The following is a 21,122-nucleotide window of genomic DNA, read 5'->3' as shown; positions in this document are numbered from 1 at the left end:
ATGCTATTTGTGTATGAGATAATCATGTGGTTTTTTGTTCTTTATTAATATGTTATATCACTTTGCTTTTTGGATGTTAAACCAACCCTGCATTCCTGGGGCAAATAGCACTTGATCATGGTATATAATCCTTTTTATATGCAGCTGAATTGGGTTTGCTAATACTTTTAATTGAGGTATAATTCACATAACATAAAATTCACCCCTTTATAGTGTACAATTCAATGGCTTTTACTATTTTCACAAGATTGTACAATGGTCAGTACTATCTAATTCCAGAACATTTTTATCACCCCAAAAAGAAACTCTGTACCCATTAGCTGTCACTCCTCATTATCACCTCCCTCTAGTCCCTGACAACCACTAAAATACTTTCTCTATAGATTTGCCTGTCTTGGATATTTCACATAAATGGAATCATTCAATATGTGGTCTCTTGTAATGGCTTCTTTCACTTAGCATGATGTTTTCAAGGTTTATGGGTATTGTAGGATATATCAGTATTTATTCCTTTATATGACTGAATAATGTTATTGTATGGATATATATTTTGTTTATATATTCATCAGTCGATGGACACTTGGGTTTCCTTTTTTTTTTCTTTTGAGACAGAGTTTCGCTCTTGTTGCCCAGGCTGGAGTGCAGTGGCACCATCTCTGCTCACAGCAACCTCCACCTCCTGGGTTCAAGCGATTCCCCTGCCTCAGCCCCCTGAGTAGCTGGGATTACAGGCACCCACCACTATGCCAGGCTATTTTTTGTTTTTTTTTTTTAATAGAGACAGGGTTTTACCATGTTGGCTAGGCTGGTCTCAAACTCCTGACCTCAGAAGATCCATCCATCTCGGCCTCCCGAAGTGCTGGGATTACAGGCATGAGCACCATGCCTGGCCAGATTTGCATCTTTTTACTGTTATATTGAGTAATGGTGCTATGCACATTCATGTACAAGTATTTGCTTGAGTATCTGTTTTCATTTCTTTTAGGTATATGCCTAGGATTGGAAGTGCTGAGTCATATCGTAATTCTGTGTTTAACTTTCAAATGAGGAATGGCGAAACTATTTTCCAAAGCAGTTGTACCAGTTTACATTCATACCTGTAGAGTATGAGGGTTCCAATTTCTCCACATCCTCAGCAACACTTGTTATTGTCTATCTTTTTGATTAAAGCAATCTTAGTGGGTATGAAGTGATATCTCATTGTGGTTTTGATAAGCATTTCCCAAATGTTGAGAAGCTTTTTCTTTTTCTCTTTTTCTTTTTTCTTTTTTTCTTTTCTTTTCTCTTTTTTCTTTGAGTCTTGCTTTGTCGCCCAAGCTGGAGCACAGTGGTGTGCTCTCAGCTCACTGCAACCTCTGCCTCCCGGGTTCAAGTGATTCTCCTGCCTCAGCTTCCCAAGTAGCTGGGACTACAGGCCTGTGCCACCGCGCCCAGCTAATTTTTTGTATATTTAGTAGAGTTGGGGTTTCACCCTGTTAGCCAGGATGGTCTCTGTCTCCTGACCTCATGATCCACCCACCTCGACCTCGCAAAGTGTTGGAATTACAGGCGTGAGCCACTGCGCCCGGCCAAGCATCTTTTTATGTCCTTATTGGCCATTTGTATATCTTCTCTGGAGAAATGTCCTATTCAAATCTTTGCCCATTAAATTTTTTTTTTTTTTTTTTTTTTTTTTGAGGTGGAGGTTTGCTCTTGTTGTCCAGGCTGGAGTGAAATGGTGCGATCTCGGCTCACTGCAACCTCTGCCTTCCGGGTTCAAGCAATTCTCCTGCCTCAGCCTCCTGAGTAGCTGGGATTACAGGCATGCACCACGAAGCCCAGCTAATTTTTCGTATTTTTAGTAGAGACGGGGTTTCTCCATGTTGGTCAGGTTGATCTCAAACTCCCGACCTCAGGTGATCCACCTGCCTCGGCCTCCCAAAGTGCTGGGATTACAGGTGTGAGCCACCGCGCCCAGCCTAAATATTTTTTTGATTGTGGTAAAAAGCATAACATTTACCACCTTAACCATTTTTAAGTTACAGTCAGTAGTGTTGAGTATTTGCACATTGTTGTACAACAGATATCCAGAACTATTTCATCCTCCAAAACTGAAACTCTATTCCCATTAAACAATTCCTCATTTTTCCCTCCCCCTGGCTCCAGGTAACCACAAATCTGCATTATTTTTCTATAAATTTGACTACTTTTGATGCCTCACATAAGTAGAATCATACAGTACTTTTTGTGATTGGCTGACTTCACTTAGCATAATGTCCTCAAAATTCATTCATGTTGATGCATGTGATAGGATTTCCTTCACTTTTATGATTGAATAATATTCCATTGTAGGTATATACCACATTGTGTGTATCCATTTATCCTTTGATGGACATTGAGTTGCTTTCATCTCTTGCCTATTATGAATAGTGCTTCTATGAACATGAATGTGCAGATATCACTTTGATACTCTGTTTTTAATTCTTCTGGTATATATCCAGAAGTGGGATTGTGGGATCATATGGTATTTGCTTTTCATTTGTTAAGGAACTGCCATACTGTTTTTCATAGTGGTTTCACCATTTTAGTCCTGCCAATAGTGCACAAGGGATTCAGCTTCTCCACATCCTTTCAAACATTTGTTATTTTCTGTTTTTGTTTGCTTGTTTATTTGCTTGTTTTGACAGTAGCCATCCTAATGGGAACGAAGGGATATCTCATTGTAACTTTGATTTGCATTTCTCTGATTAGTGATGTTGAGCACTTTTTCATATACTTGTTGTCCATTTGCATATCATTTTTGGAGAAATGTCAAGTCCTTTGCCCCTTAAAAAATTCAGATTATTTGATATTTTTATTGTTGTTGAGTTGTAGGCATTCTTTATGTATTCTGGATATTAACCCCTTGTATATGATTTATAAATACATTTTCCTATTCCATATATTGCCTTTCAATCTGTTGATTGTGTTCATTGATGCACAGAAGTTTTTAAGTTTGATATAGACCCATTTGTCTATCTTTGCTTTTGTTGCCTGTGCTTTTGGTGTCATATCCAATAAATTACTGCCGAGTCCAGTGTCATAAAGCTTTCATCTTCTGTTTTGTTTTGTTTTCTTTTTCTTTTTTCTTTTTTTTTTTTTTTTTTGAGACAGAGTCTTGCTCTGTTGTCCAGGCTGGAATGCAGTGGTGTGATCTCAGCTCACTGCAACCTCCACCTCCCGGGTTCAAGCAATTCTCCTGCCTCAGCCTCCCAAGTAGCTGGGATTACAGGTGTGTGCCACCACACCTGGCTAATTTTTTTTTGTATTTTTAGTAGAGACAGGGTTTCACCACATTGCCCAGGCTGGTCTAGTACTTCCGACCTCAGGTGATCCACCAACCTCGGCCTCCCAAAGTGCTGGGATTACAGGTGTGAGCCTGTTCTTTTTTTTTTTTAAATTGTTTTGGCTATTCAGGATCCCTAGATATTCCATATGAATTTTAGGATGGATTTTTCCATTCTTACCATAAATGCTATTGGCATTTTCATAGAGATGGCATTGAATCTGTAGATTGCTTTGGATAGTATTGACATCTTAACAATACAAAGTCTTCCAGTCTTGAACACGGAATGTCTTTCCATGCATTTGTCTTCTTAAATTCCTTTTAGCAATTTCTTTTCCTTGGTTAGGTTTATTCCTAGGGTTTTTGTTGTTGTTTATTGAGGCTATTGTAAATTTGCTTTCCTAATTTTCTTTTTGGATTGTTCATTGTTAGTATATACAAATGCAAACAATTTTGGTGTGTGAGTTTTGTATCCTGTAACTTTGTTGAACTTAACAGTTCAAACAGTTTGTGTGTGTGTGTACTATTTAGGGTTTTCTAACATAAGATCATGTCATCTGCGAGCAGAGATAATTTTATTTCTTCCTTTCCAATTTGAATGACTTTAACTAGTTTTCTTGCCTAATTCCTCTGCTTAGGACTTCAGTACTGTGTTGAATAGAAGTGGTGAAAACTGGCATCCTTGTCTTGTTTCTGATCTTAGAGGAAAAACTTTCTCTTTGACCATTGTGTATAGTGATGGGTATGTCATATAGGACCTTTATTATATTGATGTACTTTCCCTCTAAGCTTGTTGAGTGTTTTAATCATGAAAGGGTGTTGAATCATGTCAGATGTTTTTTCCTGCATCAATTGAGGTGATCATGTGGTTTTTGTCTTTCATTCTGTTAATGTGGTATATTTTGATGATTGAGTTTTCTGTGTTGAACCATTCTTTCATTCCAGGTATAACTTTCACTTGGTCATGATGTATGATTTGCTACTATTTTGTTGAGAATGTTTGCACCAATATTCATCAGGGATATTGACCTGTAGTCTTCTTGTCTTATAGCCTCTTTGGCTTTGGTATTAGAGTAATGCTGTCTTCACAGAATGAGTTTGGAAGTGTTCCTTTTTCTTCAATTTTTTTGAAAGAGTTTGAAGATGATTGGTGTTAATTTTTAAATGTTTGGTAGAATTCTCCAGTGAAGTCATCTTGTTCCTGGGCTTTTCTTTGTTGGGAGGTTTTGTGCCCATTTTTTAATTTTTTTTTTTGTTGTTGTTGAGACAGAGTCTCACTCCCATCACCCAGGCGAGCGTGCAGTGGCATGATACGGCTCATTGCAGCCTCGACCTCCTAGGCTGAAGCAGTCCTCTTGCCTCATTTTTTTGTAGAGACAAGGTCTCACTATGTTGCCCAGGCTGATCTTGAACTCCTGGGCTCAAGCGATCCTCCCACCTCAGCCTCCCAAATTGCTAGGATTACAGGCGTGAGCCACCATGCCCGGCCTAATTTGGTTATCTTTTATTGTTGACTTGTAAGAGTTCTTTATATATTCTAGATATTAGACTTTTATCAGGTATGTGACGTAATTACAAGTATTTTCTACTATTGTGTGGATTGTCTTTTCACTGAATTTCTTGATAGTGTCTTATGGCACAAAAGTTTAATTTTTTTTTTTTTTTTGAGACAGAGTCTGCTCTGTCGCCCAGGCTGGGGTACAGTGGTGTGATCTCAGCTCACTGCAACCTCTGCCTCCCGGGTTCAAGTGATTCTCCTGCCTCAGCCCCCCGAGTTGCTGGAAGTACAGGCAAGTACCACCACGCCCGGCTAATTTTTTTTTTTTTTTGTATTTTCAGTAGAGATGGGGTTTCACCGTGTTAGCCAGGATGGTCTCAATCTGCTGACCTCGTGATCCGCCCATCTCAGCCTCCCAAAGTGCTGGGATTACAGGCGTGAGCCACCGCACCTGGCCAAGTTTGATTTTTATTAAGTTCAATTTTATCTATTTTTTCTCTTGTTGCTTGTACTTCAGGTATCACACCATTGCCTAATCCAGTGTCAGAAGATTTTTACTTATGTGTCTAAGAGTTTTATAGTTTCAGATTATTGTTTGGTATTTGATTTGTTTAGGTTAATTTTTGTATAATGCCTGAGATAGGGGTCCAAATTAATTCTTTTACCTGTGGATATCCAGTTGTCCCTGCACCATTTGTTGACAGGATGGTTCTCTCCCCATTGAATGTCTTGGCACCCTTGCTAAAAATCAGTTGCCTATAAATGTGTGGATTTATTTTTGGATCCTCAATTTTATTAACTGTCTGTGTCCTTCCTTATGTCAGAACCACACAGTCTTGATTACTATAACTTTGTAGTAAAATTTTAGAATCAAGAAGTGTGTCTTCCAACTTTGTTCAAGATTGTTTTGGTTTCTGTCTTGAGTCTCTTGCACTTCCATATAAATAGTAAGATCCGCATGTCAATTTTTGCAAGAGAAGCCAGCTGGTTTTTTGATAGGGTTTGTGTTGAATTTGTAGATCAGTTTTGGAACCACTCATACATTTTGCCTCACTATTTCATGTGTCCATCTAATGTTCTTGATTCCTAGTGCCACCGCCTTCATTTGAATTCCCATCACACATTGTCTTGATGTTTGCAGTGGCTTTTTATATATTCTCTATGGCTTTTGTCTGCTTCTCTTCCAACCACTTGTTCTGTTCTCAGGATGATTTAACTAAAAGGCTTAAGATCCTCTGGTAACTCCCCATGGCTTTCAGAAGTGATTTACTAACTTATTCAAATAAATGTCTCTTAAGTCCTTAATGTGCCAGGCATTATTCTGGGAATACAGCAGTGAACAAAACAAATAATAATAGTTGCCCTCATGGAGCTTACATTCTAGTGTTGGGGATGTAATAAACAAAATCAGTCAAGTATACAGTGTGATATATAGTGCTGCAGAGGGAAAATGAAGCAGCGTAGGGGTAAGGAGAATATGCAATTTTAAACAGGGTGGTCAAGTAGGGCCTCACTGAGACATCTGAATAAATACCTAAAAAAATGAGGTGGTAAGCCATGCATATATCTGAGAAGGCTTTGTAGGCAGAGAAAATAGAAACTGTAAGGGCTCTGAGTTGGCAACAAGTCTGGCGTGTTTAAGGAATATCAAGGAGGCTAGCAGGCTGGGGAGGAGGGGGTAAGGAGAGTAATATATGAGGTCAGAGATAACAGGAAGCAAATTGTATATGGCCTTGTAGGCTATTATTAGTGCTGTGGCTTTTACAGTGAGGTGGGAAGTCATTGGAGGGTTTTAAGTAAAGGGGTAACAAGTCCTGACTAAAGTTTTAATAAAATTGCTTTAGCTGATGTGTTGAGAAAAATCCTGTTGTGTCGGGGAGTAGAGTGGAGGTAAGATGAAAGTCGGGGATCAGTTGTGGTAGGCAGCCTCTAAAATGCCCCCAGTGGTCCCTGCCTTCTGGGATTCACACTCTTGTATAATCTCTTCCCCTTGAGTATGGTCTGGACTTAGTGACTTGCTTCTAATGAGTAGAATATGGCAAAGTGATGAGACATCACTTCTGAGATTAGGTTATAAATAGCTTCCATCTTGCATGCCCTCTCTTGCTCACTTGGTTGGAAGCCAACTGCCATTTTGTAAGTTGCCTTTTCGAGAGGTCCGTGAGGGAAGGAACTGAGAGCAGTCTCTGGCCAACGAGCCAGTAAGAAACTGAAAGTCTTTAGTACAGCAACCCATAAAGAACTAAGTCATACAAACAATCACATTAATGAGCTTGGCTGCAGGTTTAATCTCAGTTGAGCCTTCAGGTGATACTGCAGCTCTGACTGACAGCTTGACTGCAGCCTTGTGAAAGACCTTGAGGCTTTGGTACCCAGATAATCTGCACCCATATCCTGGATCCACAGAAACTGGGGTAAAGTCTATTGTTTTATGATGCGAAATTTTGGGGAAATGTTTTGATGCAGCAATACGGAACTAATATGTCAGTTAAAGAGTTAACGCAATTACCTGAGATGATGGTGACTTAGACCAGGGTGATAACCAGGTTGACACAATCTCTAAATGTTAATGTATTTGAATTCCGGATATATTTTAGAGGCAGGTCTAACTAGTTTCTGAGGAAGTAGATATAAATGGAGGGGAGGCACGGCAGTGGTCATAGTGTAGTAAGAAACATCACAACCAAGTGGGATTGATTTTAGGGATGCAAAGTTGGTTTAACATTCAAAAATCAACCAAGGTAGACTGGGTATGGTGGCTCATGCCTGTAATCCCAGCACTCTGGGAGGCTGAGGTGGGAGGACTGCTTAAGCCCGGGAGTTGGAGATCAGCCTGGGCAACATAGTGATACTCTTGTCTCTACAAAAAATTTAAAAATTGGCTGGGTGTGGTGGTGTGTGCCTGTAATCCTAGCTACTTAGGAGGCTGAAGTGGGAGGACTGCTTGAGCCCAGGAGTTCCAGGCTGCAGTGGAGCCATAAGTGTGCCCCTGCACTCCAGCCTAGGCAGCAGGGGCTGACTCTGTCTCTTAAAACAAACAAAAAATCAAAATCAGCCAAGGTTATTCACTGTATTATCAAACTAAAAAAGTTAAATCACATGGTCATCTCAGTAAATGGAAAAAAAGCATTTTTCAAAATTCAACACCTATTCATGGTTTTAACCATGCCTGTATAACACTGTACTAGCCAGTGTGCAGGGCAGTAACAATTTTAGGCATAAAGATTGGAAAGAAAAAAATTAACCTTTTAGTTCTCAGATGATGTGACTGTATATGTGAAAATCCAAAGGATTCTATACAAAAGGAGAAAAAAACCTACTGGAACAGATGAGTGAATACAGAAAGGTTGTAGGTTAACAAAGTTAAAATTGATTTGTCCAGGATCATATCCTTATTTCTTTTTTTTTTTTTTTTTTTTTTTGTGAGATGGAGTCTTGCTCTGTCGCCCAGGCTGGAGTGCAGTGGTGTGATCTCGGCTCACTGCAACCTCCGCCTCCTGGGTTCAAGTGATTCTCCTGCCTCAGCCTCCTCAGTAGCTGGGACTACAGGCATGCACCAACACGCCCCGCTCATTTTTGTATTTTTAGTAGAGACGTGGTTTCACCATGTTGGCCAGGATGGTCTTGATCTCTTGACCTTGTGATCTGCCCACCTCGGCCTCCCAAAGTGCTGGGATTACAGGCGTGAGCCACTGCGCCCGGCCCCTTATTTCATATTTTATTTCTGTGTTCTAGTAAGGCTAACAGGAAAATAAATTTGAAAGTGATTCCCCTTACCATAGCATAAAAAATCATAAAAAATTAGGACTTTAACAAACAACAAAGTATTTGCCAGATACCTACACTAAAGACTACCAAACATCACTGAGAGAAATTAAAGACGACCTAAATAAATGGATACACCATGTTCATGGATTGGAGGGCTCAATATTGTTGAGATGTCTGTTCTTTCCAAATTGATGTACAGATTCAGAGCAATACAAATGAAAACCACATCAGGTTTTCCTTTTTTTTTTTTTTTAAGAAAAGTCAATTCATTTTAAACAGAGGCACCATACCAATTCAATGGAGAAGGAGAATATTTTAAAGAAATGGAGTTAAACCAGATAACCTTGTGGGGTTGGGGGGAGTTGCGGGGAAGGAAGATCCTCATTCCTTGCCGCCTTGCATCACACTCAGATGAATTTGAGATATCTTTGACCTAAACATAAAAGTTAAGACTAATGCTTTCAGAAGAAAACATGGGAAAATTTCTTCGTGACCTTGGGGTTGACAGAGTTTTTAGAAGTCATGAAAATCACCTAACTATAAAAGGAAAAAAAACTGGACTTCATCAAAATGAAACAAACACTTCTGCTCCCCAGAGTGACAATTAAGAAAATAAATAGGCAAGCCACAAACTGGGGGAAAAATGCTAGCAATACATACATAAGACAAAGGACTTATATCCTTACCTTAAGGATTCCTACCACTCAGTAACAAGAAAAGTAGCCTAATGAGAAAATGGCCAGACTTGAACAGACATTTTGAAAAAATCATAAATCACCAATGAGATATGAAAAGGATTAAACATCATCATGGAAATGATAACCATAGTGAGATACTTTATTAGAATGGCTAAAATTAAAAAGACACCACCAAATGTTGGCAACTGGAACTCTCACAGTTGCTGGTGGGAGTGTAAAATAGTACCTATAGCTACTGTGGAAAACTTTTTGATAGTTTCTTATAAACATAAACCTACCCTATGATCCTGCAATTCTACTCCTAGTTATTTCACAAAAGAAGTGAAAACATAAGTCCACAAAGAATGTTCATAATAACTTTATTTAACAATAGCCCCAAACTGTAAAAAAACAAATGTCCATAAAGAGGAGAAAGGACAAACTGTGGTACATTCATGCAATGAAACACTACCGAGTAGCAAAAAGAAAACCATGGGTCCTGGCACAACATAGATGAATCTCACAGACACGCTGAGCAACAACGCCAGACACAAAAGTGTATTTCATTTACATAAAAAAATTCAAGAGTAGGCAAAACTAATCTATGACAACAGAAATCAGAAAATGGTTGCTGGGACAGGAACAAGAGGGGAATAAATTCACTGCAAAAGGCACAAGGGAACCTTGAGGAATGACGGAAGCGTTCTTAACCTGGTTTGGGGTAAGGGTTACATGGGTGTAGAGATTTATCAAAAGTGAATAATTATAATCCTAAAAATCTATACATTTTACTGTGTACAAATTATATCTGAATACAAACCATTTTACCTTAAATTAGTATTTAAAAATCTGATTTATCACAGGGCTCTCTCGCTGTTCATAGAGAGGTGTGGTGACTTATCTCCATTTACAATAGCCTTTCCTTTGAGTCAGTTAGCTCTTCAATATAAAACTTGAATTGTTTTTGAATTCACTAATAATTTTCTAGTGAGATGCTTCTAATAAAATTTTTTTGTCCTCAATTTCTTATTCATTATTCATCATGTTCTACTTGTATATTAGAAGCTAAAGACAGTAGTCGCCCAAAGATAGCCCAAACACTCCTTTTAAAATATAAAAACAGATGCCTAAACTGATTTGTCTAGGATCGTATTCTTATTACATCATCTCAAAAATACATTACATAAATCATGCATTGTCATCCTTTGCAAATACTAACAACTGGGCAAAGACAACAGCTTAACTTTTTAAGCAGATGTAGATTAGACAATTGAGTCTGTTCTAACGGGCAACTGAGGAAGCAGTGAAAATAACTGGGTGTCAGGAAGCTGGAATATTTTATATGGAAATATACATTCTATCAGTTCTATATTTTAAAACACATATTTTCTATGAACCAGGGCATTTCCAAATTCACAAGTGCTCTTGGCTGGCTTTTCATGAATGATGCAATTTCTAGTTGAGGTATGCTGGTCTTTTTACAGCTGGCGCATTCCTATCAGAGCCTTTTCCAGGAGTTGTACTGATGATCTATAAAAGCTGGGTAAGAACTACATTTTAAAAAACTGCAGTCAGTGAAAGGCATAAATGATATCCCTGTACTATAATGAAGGGTAAATACAGTAAAATTTAACTTGTGAAACAAGTTAGTTTGGCAGTGCAGGTTGTGATAAACAGAGACAGGCTTAAAATGCTTAAATAAAGGAACACTTTTAATTATATAGGAAAATTTTTATTTCATAAATATAACTTCATAAACTTTAAAAAATTATGGAGAGCTGTACAATAATATGCTACATTTACTGACAATGCAGAGAATTTTTGAAGGATTACATTAGACAGCCACAGTGTCTCAGGTCCAAAATTTTAAACTAAGTAAGTATTGCTACAATATTTCCAGATACTCATTCCTCATAAAAATCTAAATTACCATTATTACAAACATATTAGTTATGATCTATTTTTTATAGGAACAACATTCGAGTTATTTCACATAAAACAGCACTTTAGTAATGTTTTATGAAAATAGATAACTCATTTCAAGATGATAGAAATAAAATGTCTATAAGTGGGGACCAAAATTAATAAAACATGTTTGACATAACTCTTTGGTGTTATTTTTATTAATACCTGCTTATATCATACCCCAAACTGATCTTTACAGGAAAAACACCAACATGGAAGATTCTCCCTTTTCCTACAGCCTTCACGAGATTTTCAGAGTAGCATATTTTAAAAACTTTTGGCTCTTAACTGTCAATTTTCTAGTGGCCTTGACTCCTATTAGGAGTCTCAAGCGATCAGAAAAGTTCAATCTCACAATCTTTTGCAGTAGAAATGACCTCAGTCCTGGTACTAATCGTAGGGCAGAATGCAAGTATTTCCTAAGGTTGATTTGCCTCTGTTTAGTCTCCCGTTCAGGATAGGTAGGGCCTGGGCGTGGCTCAGGTCTGGAAGCCTTTGTATATTATGAGCTTTAGACCCAAGAAAGAGGACAGATAGATAGAAAATTCAAACCATAAATTCTCCTCTTTTCTCAACTCGACAGCAGGTCTTCGTAGCTGTAGTTCTCCCTGGCCCATACTTTGCTCCGCCCAGGGTGAGCCTATGCCTGCTGAAGCTGAGGCAGGGTGCTGAGTCACTTAAAGCAGCTGAGGGGCAATTTTGGAAACTGACTTGGTGCTTGCCACTATCTTCAGGCTTACAGCCCTCAGACGAGGCAAAGGGAGGCAAATCGATTTGAGACCACTGATTGATTAACTAGCAATAACATATTTAGCAGTTTGCTCTAGTTTTGGCAGATAAGGGTAAGTTAATTATCAACATCATCCTTTCCAAAGAATTTTAAAGAAATATGCAAAGGGGACACTTTCCTTGTGATTACTGGTTATGTAGTAAGAGTTCTGCAAGATGAACATAGCACTAGAAAACTACTGAAAACTTGTAGACTGCATTGTTACTTCTTAAATAAATAGAAAACTCTTTTCTTAAAATCACAAGATAATTTTGCTTTAAAAACAGTGGATTTGGAGTAACAGTTCAGGATGAGCACATTAGTGGATGCCATTTACTTTTTTTAAAAAAATAAAGTTCTCCTTAACTAACTTCAAATGGTGAGTACAGAAGATTACATCAATCACACTTTAAGCACCATTATAGGCGAGCTGACCTCCTGTCTTGCTGCAGTTGGTCACAGGCTATTTTATGACTTTGGAGTCTTTGTCTAGTGTCGGTACTCAGTTTATTTGATGGCAAATAAACACTGTCATGTAAATATAATGCAGGCCTATTGGATGTCATTTTGTTTGTTATACGTATGTTTTATAAGAGATTTTATGAGCAAATTTCCATATCCTCCACTACAGTACTCTACTGAGTATATCTTCAGTATTTCCTCTTCTGGAACATGAATTAGTGAATGCAGACATTGTATGTTGTATTATTCTTTTAGTATTTCTAGAATAATAGATCTTCCTAAATCCAGCTATGGAATATCTAAGTTAAAGAAGGACTATTTTTGAAAATTAATATTTAGCTTAATAACTTAATATCCTTACATCACTGGAACGGACAAATGTTACATTAGCAAGAAAATAGTTTACAAGCAAACAAAGATAAAGTCTTAATTTCTGTCTCTACCATTCTTTCCCCTGCCAGTCCGATTCTAGAAGCCTTATATTCATGAAATGGGAAGGAAGCTTAGGGCTGCACAATAAATCTCCATAAAGGAATGACATTTTCAAGGGAAAACTTTTGGTAAAACCGCATTTAACCATTTTCTTAATATGTATACAATCATTATTTGCCTAGAGCTGGGTAATAGTTCTTAAGCTAATAATCACTTCTAAATCTTAAGACAACATTACTTTTCAATAAAACAAAAACAAATGACAATACTGAACTACGTGATAAATTCAGGATGGAAGTTAGGTTTTGAAGTGCAATGAGTTAATTACAGTAACATGTACCCGATTAATCATCCTTAGCATTGTAATTTATTGCTAACGTTACCTGATACAAGTTTAGCATTTTAGACTTTTAACAATTTACATTCCATAGCCACACCTGAAAATATGCCTTGCACTGGGACACTGGCAGAACTCACTGTATTGTGGTAGTTTGCTATAACTTAGATTACATAACCTGAAAATAAGATTATTAACTGAAACCCTTTATTCTAAAATCTAGCTTACAGAAAGGGAAGAGCAAGTCTAAGCTGGCTGCAGAAAGAGGCTCTTCTCTTTTTATTGATTTAATTACCCATACTATTCTGATTTGTATAATTAAACATATTTGCAATATTTAAATACTGTCCAAACTTTTTATTGATAGAGTTAAACTTTACAATGATGTCATGAAATACTATACACAGAGCCTTCAGGTAAAGAGAAAAAAAGCAAATTTAAATATGTTAACCAGATTAAAGCATGCAAAAGATCCAATGATAAAGACATTAAATTAATAATATGCTAATGGTATCTAATTTACCCACCACAGGGTCTTCATACTCTGTCACAAAAATATTAGTAAACATCAATTTGAAGTTCGGTGAATGGACCTGATTCCTGATTTGTATATATGATATACCCATTGCATTTATATGGCTAACTTTACAGGCTGTGTTACAGTACAGTTAGAGGAATTGGTATAAATTTATTCCCCATACTGCAGTAAATAATGGTTGGAAATGATTCTCCTAATTTGCTCTGTGAACTCAGAATGCATTAATGAATTAACAACACAGGTCACTGAGGGACCAAAATTCCTCAGTATTCACATTAACTTTTCCCATGAAAAGCTTCAAATATAACTCTAATAAAAAAATAGAGTTCTCAAGGCAAACTTTCAGCATAATTTACAGAAGCAGATTTAAATAGAAGAGTCAATAATCAAGCTAATACTAAAAAATACACTTTACTAAGATTTGTCTCCTTTTTCTACATTTATATTAAAATATAATGGCCTCAGCAACAGACTGAAATGCCATTAGGAGTCCCATAAGCACAAGGGACAAACCAGACAAAGAGATGAAAAATGTCTCTTTATTCTCAAATTTTAACATGTTCAGATTCAAATTAAGGGTGTTGGGAGGGGCTTGTATTAATGCTTTCTGTTTGTTTGCCATTATAACTCTGAGTGGGTATGAACTACTACAAAGATTTTGGAAATTAATTTCAGAGCTAGTGTGGCCATTAACAGGGTGATCACACTGAATTTTAGGAAAGGAGGTGAAATGGCTCCCACAAAGTACTACTGCCCCTTTAACAAGTAGATGAGTCCATTGTGGAGAGAGTCAAGATGCTCCTGTCGTTGGTATAGAAAGGATCCGATGCACTCCATGATCTAAAGTAACAATAAGAGAAAAGTTTGGCTCACCAGGACCTATGTTTTAATTGAGAAAAAAATTTACTCTGAAACTTAGGACCAAAATGCAATCATTGATTGATTCATTTAAATGCTAAAGAGAGATTCTTCATACTAGTATTGAATGCCCAAACTTTCTATTTATATTATATAAAAACTTGGGAAAAATAATGCTCTAGTCATCATATAAAAATATTAGCCAAAATTCAAACATTCATTAGCATTAAAACAGTTTCTATACGTAGTAAAGCATGAGATGCTTTTAAAGTCTTAACAATTCAATAAGAAGTATGTTATTAAGAGTTATGCACATTCAGTTTTACTGAAAAGTTCAGTTTACAAAAACAAACCCAAATCCCACTTACCAAAGGCTTTGGAATGAAACAGTAGTATGTTCCTATTATTGATCATTTCATTTCAGCTATAAATCCTATTCTAAAGACTTCAGCGTAATTAGCTTGAATGTAGTGAATGATGTATTCAAAAGGCATCAAAGACACCTGTAGGTCACTAGCGTTTTCACTTAACTAAGAACAAACAATCCTCTACTGGTCTGGAAAAGTTAACTGGTGTCTGAATGATAAGGCCCTAAAGCAATTCATTACATAATACCTTATGTGCAGCTGTAAACTTAAATTAGCTTGAGTTAATTTAAGCTAAAAGAACTCAAGACTGAAAGTAGCCTGCCATGCTTAAAATAGACTAACCTAGTTCAAGGACAATATTAGGATTACCAAGTGAAAGGTTGCTTTTCCTATGAGACTAAACACATTTAACAATAAATACATTTTATGTAACTTTTTCCAGGGTTCCCACCTTCCCTAAACAGAGATGTTACAGGAAGAGATGAGCATTAAAAATGGCCCCAATTCACCTTTGTCAAATATTTTCTCTTTCCCAGAGATGCTAACTTTGTATGTAGCTCAACTTTAATTCGACTAGTTTCTAGAAAAGCTGGAACAGTATCTACCTTAGGTTAGGGAAGGACTTGTTCACTACCGTCTCCCTAGCATCTAGAACTGTGTCTGACATATATTGGGCACCCAGTATTTGTAGAATAAATGAATAAAATGAGAAGATGAAAATTTCTTAAAGAGTAAGTATTTACAGGGGACAAGTATACTTTTAACTATAACAGGTATCAATACTCCAATTATCTGGAGTCAGATGTCCAATTCCAAACTGCCAATACTTTATATTAGTTTTTCTTCTTTCCACATTGCTTATACAGAATAATCTTATTAGGTAAAGTCTCCATTTTTAATTTTTTTTCAAAGCACACATGTGCATTCATATGTTAAATATAATTTTTGACAGAACATTAAACACTTGAACTACATATTACTTTCTATTTAGAAGATAGTTTTGATTAGATACAGCAGCTTAACTGTTAGTAATATACGAACAGAAAATCTTTTATTGCTAAAATCCAGCTCTTTAGGGTGCAACATGGCATATCCTTTATATAGCACCATGATGCTCCCTTTGAAACTGAGCTTGCAATATGGGATACTTCACTGACAACATCAATTAATAAAATGTAAGTCGAATTTTTGTGCCTGGATGGTACAAATGTAACCACTAAAGAAATCTGTCATATAAAAACACTGGTGGCATTTCTCAAGTGATGCCCATTACTCTTGAGTTTACTACGTCAATGGAACACACAGCCAAGGGCTTCTGCATCTTGGAATGGTAGTCTCAGCCTTGCCCTACCTCTTAAATTAGACGTGAAATAGAAATACAGAATAGATGCTGCTCTGAAGTCACAACGGAAATGCCCAACACATTTCACAAATACAATTATATGTAAAAAACAAAAACAGAACTCTACGTGTCAAAATGACTTTGAAAGTTTAAATATAATGTTAATGCATCTATGGCAATTTTCACATAGCCCTTGAAAAGCACCAGGTAGCTTGGTGTTATTATATGACTTTATCCCCTAGAAAAGAATGAACAGGTCTGAAAAGACTTTCTAGATTATTCACATGAGAAAAAAGGTAAGAAAATAACAGTAACCAATAATATAACCTGTGATGTTGGAGAAAACTGGAAGGGCATTTATAGTCTAATATGATATTAATTACTAAGTTAAACATTAAGAGAATTAAAAAATTCAGAAAAAAATAATATGGCACAATTTTAAGTGAAAAGAAGTATAGATGATAATAGCTACCTTCAAGAGAACATGTCAAAGTAAATTCAATAACTCCTGGGGCAGGTTCAAAAGAGGTAATGCTGCATCAAAATGGCTATGTAAAGAATAATGGGGGCATATTACCTACATAATCGATATCGAGAAGATGGATATATGTATACAGCAGAAAAAATTTGGGGCTCATTTAAAATTAATTCTAGTTTTAAAGAAATCATTAACAAAAACGTATATTGTCATTAAAGAGAAATTTCCATTGAAGGAGAAGTTGAAAAAATTCTGTAGAGGTTCTATTGTATCTTAGTCTAACTCCTATCTCGATTCTGTGCAATGAAGCTATGTTATTAGGTAAAATAATATTATAAATCAAGCTCTTTTGGAACTTCCTTTGGGAAACTTGCTGGCCTAGGTACATGACAGAGCCACATTTTATAATACAATTATGTAAATCATAACAAAGTCCCAGAGTTTAAGTGCTCATCCTTCTACGTGGAATGAAATTACTACAAAATGATATCACAGCATTATGGAAATATTTCAGATCACATGTTATAATCAAGTCAGAACAAATGGGGATTGAAACCACAGACATTATGTTAACATAAGAATGCTATTTATAAGTTCAATTGTATCATAAAGGCATGGCTAAGCTAAAGCTAAAGTGAGAACTAACAAGTTCACCAGTAAAAGTTACCTGAATATTATAATAGATGAATGATATCATACTCATCATTTTTTTCAAAACACAAAGCTAACCAAATAATAAAAATCCTTTTTCCAGTAGATAGGAGCAGTGCCTTCTTCACTCTTTATAACCTGTTCCTGGGGTAATTTCCAACCTTTTCCAAGCCCTGGCACATGCAGAAAGTGCTACTATTCATGTAGCACATTTGGGACAATGGGAACCCACATCTCTCCCTGCCCATTTGTACCTCCATGCATATCGTGTACTGCTGCCCTGATTTTGAGAATATGGTATCATTCACCTAAAGAACACCAAGTGTGGAAAAAGCTCTTTCTACCCCCTAACATCCTCTAAATAGTGATATTAACTCTTGGGGAAATGTATGAATAAATAAATCCATTGCAAGTTTAAATGAATTTTAAATGGTGTTTACCAAAAGGTGGTTTTTTTTTTTTGTTATGGTGCACAACAGCAGGCATGGTGATAAATCTCATTCAAGAAACAGATTTAGGAGGGGACAAAAATGCTAAGATTCTTTTACTCCATAATTTAAAGAGCCTGTTCTAACTCATACACTTTTAATTAGACAATAAATACCAAGCAAAAGAAACTTAAAAATCATGACTCATTTCAAAACTTCATTACAGACATAAGAAGAGGTAGGGGAGCAGAAATACAGCCTTTTGTGTTCATAAATACCTCAAAGCCTCAAATAACCAACTGGAAAATATACATACAGAGTAAGAAAAGGAAAGCCTTTGACTTCACTGTTATGTTGAGATTATTTTGTAAAGACAAAAAGCAAAAAAATTTAAAAAAAATAAAAAAGAAATAGTATATGTATAATTTAAAAAAGAAAGTTATACAAACCATAAAAGAGTACCATAAACACACTCCTACTGAGCACATTTTAGAAAGATTATGAAACAAAATTTTTTGTTCATTAGATGAAGTCTCTTCAAAGGTGCTTTCTCTTCTTTTGTGAGTGAAAAAGCCCTTAACCCAAAGCCACAAAGTGAAATCTACCACCAAAGAGTGCTAATGAATAGCAGACTTCCTGCTTCAGTTGGTAAAACCAGCTGCTGATTTATTAGGTATCTAGAGCTGCAGGTTCATCCTGTTCCAGATAGGATACTCATCTGCAGCAAAGGCTACTTAGAGAGATTTCACACCTGCTGATGTGGGTCGGACTACATCTTCCTATAACTCGTTCCAGCATTCTTCCAACAGATGCGCACGCTGCTTCTCCTTCCGGGAAACAGCACATGGATTCCAAGCACTTGATACCTGCATTTGTTTCAGTAAGCTGCGGGAGGTGAAGCAGAAAACATCAGTTGTTTAAAGATTTGGACTTCTGAAAAACATTAGAAAATTACAACAAGCACTTTCATATCAAAGGTAACTTATATAAACCTACATGTTTTTCTATAATATGGGAAACATATGAAAGGCTTTGATTTACTAGAGTATAACCATCCAAAATTATTTTAAAGCTTTGTATCCTAAATTAGAGGTCTAGTAAAATAATTATATAAATTAAGAAGCTGGATATTATTTAAATCTACTTTTAATGTTTTATTTTAATCATTTATTATGGTTAAAATGATTTCCATCAACCACTCAGGAATGTAATGAATTCCAATTTTGCATGGAGTTTTTCTTTAGGTGAAATGCTCCTGCAATTTCAATGAAAAATGTCTAACAATTGAGATAAGTGGAGTATGAATTATCTTGAAGACTGGGAAATAACAATCAGGCAGGACCTCGCCCCAATCTTCAGTAACAACAACAATAGCAGCAAACACTTTATGTATGCTTTACTATGTGCCAGGTTCTAAGCACTCTACAGATATCCACTCCATACTTATCTTTGAAAAAAGCATCATTTATCATAAATTGCTAAAAACTTTTAAGTGGCAATCATCCCATCATCAGCTCATCCTGCTTTTTAACAGTCAGCTGACAGTTAAATAAATTAAAATTTATTAAACAAGTGAATAAGTAGTACTATCAAGATTTGAAACTGAATTACTTTCTGAAAGTATGCAAGATTTATGTTGATTCAGGCATAAATAGCCCAGCAAGACAATTTTATTCCACACGACTAACAATTTTAACTGAGCAAAAATGAGGGGGAAAGATGGTATGACCACGTAGCTCGATGAATCCCAACCCTGGTTTTGTCAAGGATGCTCTGAAATTTTTCAAGGGCTGTTGTTTTAAAAAAAACACCTTATTTCAATTCACTTTCTTTTACATATATAACATCCTACATAGCACATCTTTTGAGGATAGAGAAAGAGAATAAATACAGGGCTGCACTTCCATGAAGGTTGGGAATCACCATGTGCTGGGTGCAGGCAAGAGAGGATGTTTGTGGAGATGCTCACAACGAACAGAAGAGACGGACGTGGTGGAACAGAAACCTGGCATTCTGAATGTAAACAACTGCTGATGTCCTGCAAGATCCATGCTCAGAAGATTCAACACCACACAGTGTGAAACAACACCGTTCTTATCTGGCAACTGCCTGATGACAGTGTTCTAGGATCAGCTAAGCACTGAGAAAGAGCCAAACTTGACTTGTTCTTTCGTTACAATACTATTGGTTTAGAATTGTTTAGGGCACAGTTTCTTAAACTGTGTTTTGTAAGATATTTACAGACATTTCATGAAAAAAAAAGGGGGTCAGTGTTCAATTAAATTTGGGAAACACTAATTTAACAAAGTTCTAAACAGACTTTTAAAGTAGAGGACTGTCAAGTCAGGGGTCATCTCCATGGGGGAAGCCTGAGATATTGTAATTCTCCCACTCATTTTCTTAGTGGGAGAAACCATACACCCCCACCCCCCAACCAGCAAACATTAAGCAACACCAGGAGGATCATTCATATTCAGAGGAACAGTTTAGGAAATGCTGGTTTAGGTAACAGGATTTCATCAGTTTTCCAGTATTCTCTTTGGGTCCCTGGACTCCAGTTTCCCCAATCTCAAATTTACCCCTTGTAGCAACCCAGACTCCAGGGCTCCTACATGCTCAAAGGATAAAGCCCCACACCCCATGAAGCCTTGAAGGCCCTTTACAGCCTGACCCCAGGCTGCCCTTCCTGCTCTGCTTCCCAATGCTCTGGTGCAGTCTCCACTCCAGCCAACCAGTGTTCCCTGCCTGTGGGCACGTGTCAGGGCCTGCCATCAATCAGGGTCAGAATGCTGACCCCTACATCAGGGTTCAGCTGAAATCCTACCGTCTCCATCAAACTTCCCTCACCTCTCCAACTATGAGTCATCTCTTTCTCTGATTCTGTTTCACTGCTTATTTGTATCACTTAATTGGCACAAGCACTTAAACTTCTATTTATTGAGCAAGGTACTGTGCCACTTTCCACAGGGGATAGTAACCCTGTGCTCAATCCGGTGAGCTAAAGGTAAGGAAGAAGGTGGGAGAGAGGACAAGTCAGGAAGACATACTAACAGCAGTTACATTAGTGGAGTGCTCACCACGTATGCCCCAGTGACTACGTAAGATGCTTCTCATGGATTGTCTCACTGAAAACTTAAACAGCCCTTAGGAATAGGCATCATGATAATCCCCAGTTTACAGATGAGGAAACCGTTAAGAATTTGTTCAAGGTCACCCACTTAATCTGGGGCTTGAATCTTGGTTTCTT

General features: G+C 36.9%; 1 protein-coding gene across 4 annotated transcripts in view; it reads right to left on the bottom strand.

Annotated features, from left to right (window-relative positions):
* Positions 1–10,957: 10,957 nt before the first annotated feature.
* The window catches only part of ATP11B (ATPase phospholipid transporting 11B (putative)), a 127,444-nt gene continuing 117,279 nt past the window's right edge, over positions 10,958–21,122 (bottom strand). For 2 of the 4 annotated variants that reach the window (XM_054479960.2, XM_063662457.1), the window contains 2 exons: positions 18,627–18,760; positions 10,958–14,590 (listed from right to left, as the gene is read on the bottom strand). In XM_054479960.2, coding sequence (XP_054335935.1) covers positions 14,509–14,590; positions 18,627–18,760 — 216 coding nt within the window. In that variant the 3' untranslated portion in view covers positions 10,958–14,508. The remainder of the gene's footprint in view (positions 14,591–18,626; positions 18,761–21,122) is intronic. The other 2 variants (XM_054479961.2, XM_063662458.1) reach the window with 1 other exon arrangement.

Source organism: Pongo pygmaeus, chromosome 2 (assembly GCF_028885625.2).
Source record: "Pongo pygmaeus isolate AG05252 chromosome 2, NHGRI_mPonPyg2-v2.0_pri, whole genome shotgun sequence".
Taxonomy (NCBI): domain Eukaryota; kingdom Metazoa; phylum Chordata; class Mammalia; order Primates; family Hominidae; genus Pongo; species Pongo pygmaeus.
The sequence above is the reverse complement of the archived record's forward strand: the minus strand, read 5'-3'. Positions and strand labels throughout refer to the sequence as shown.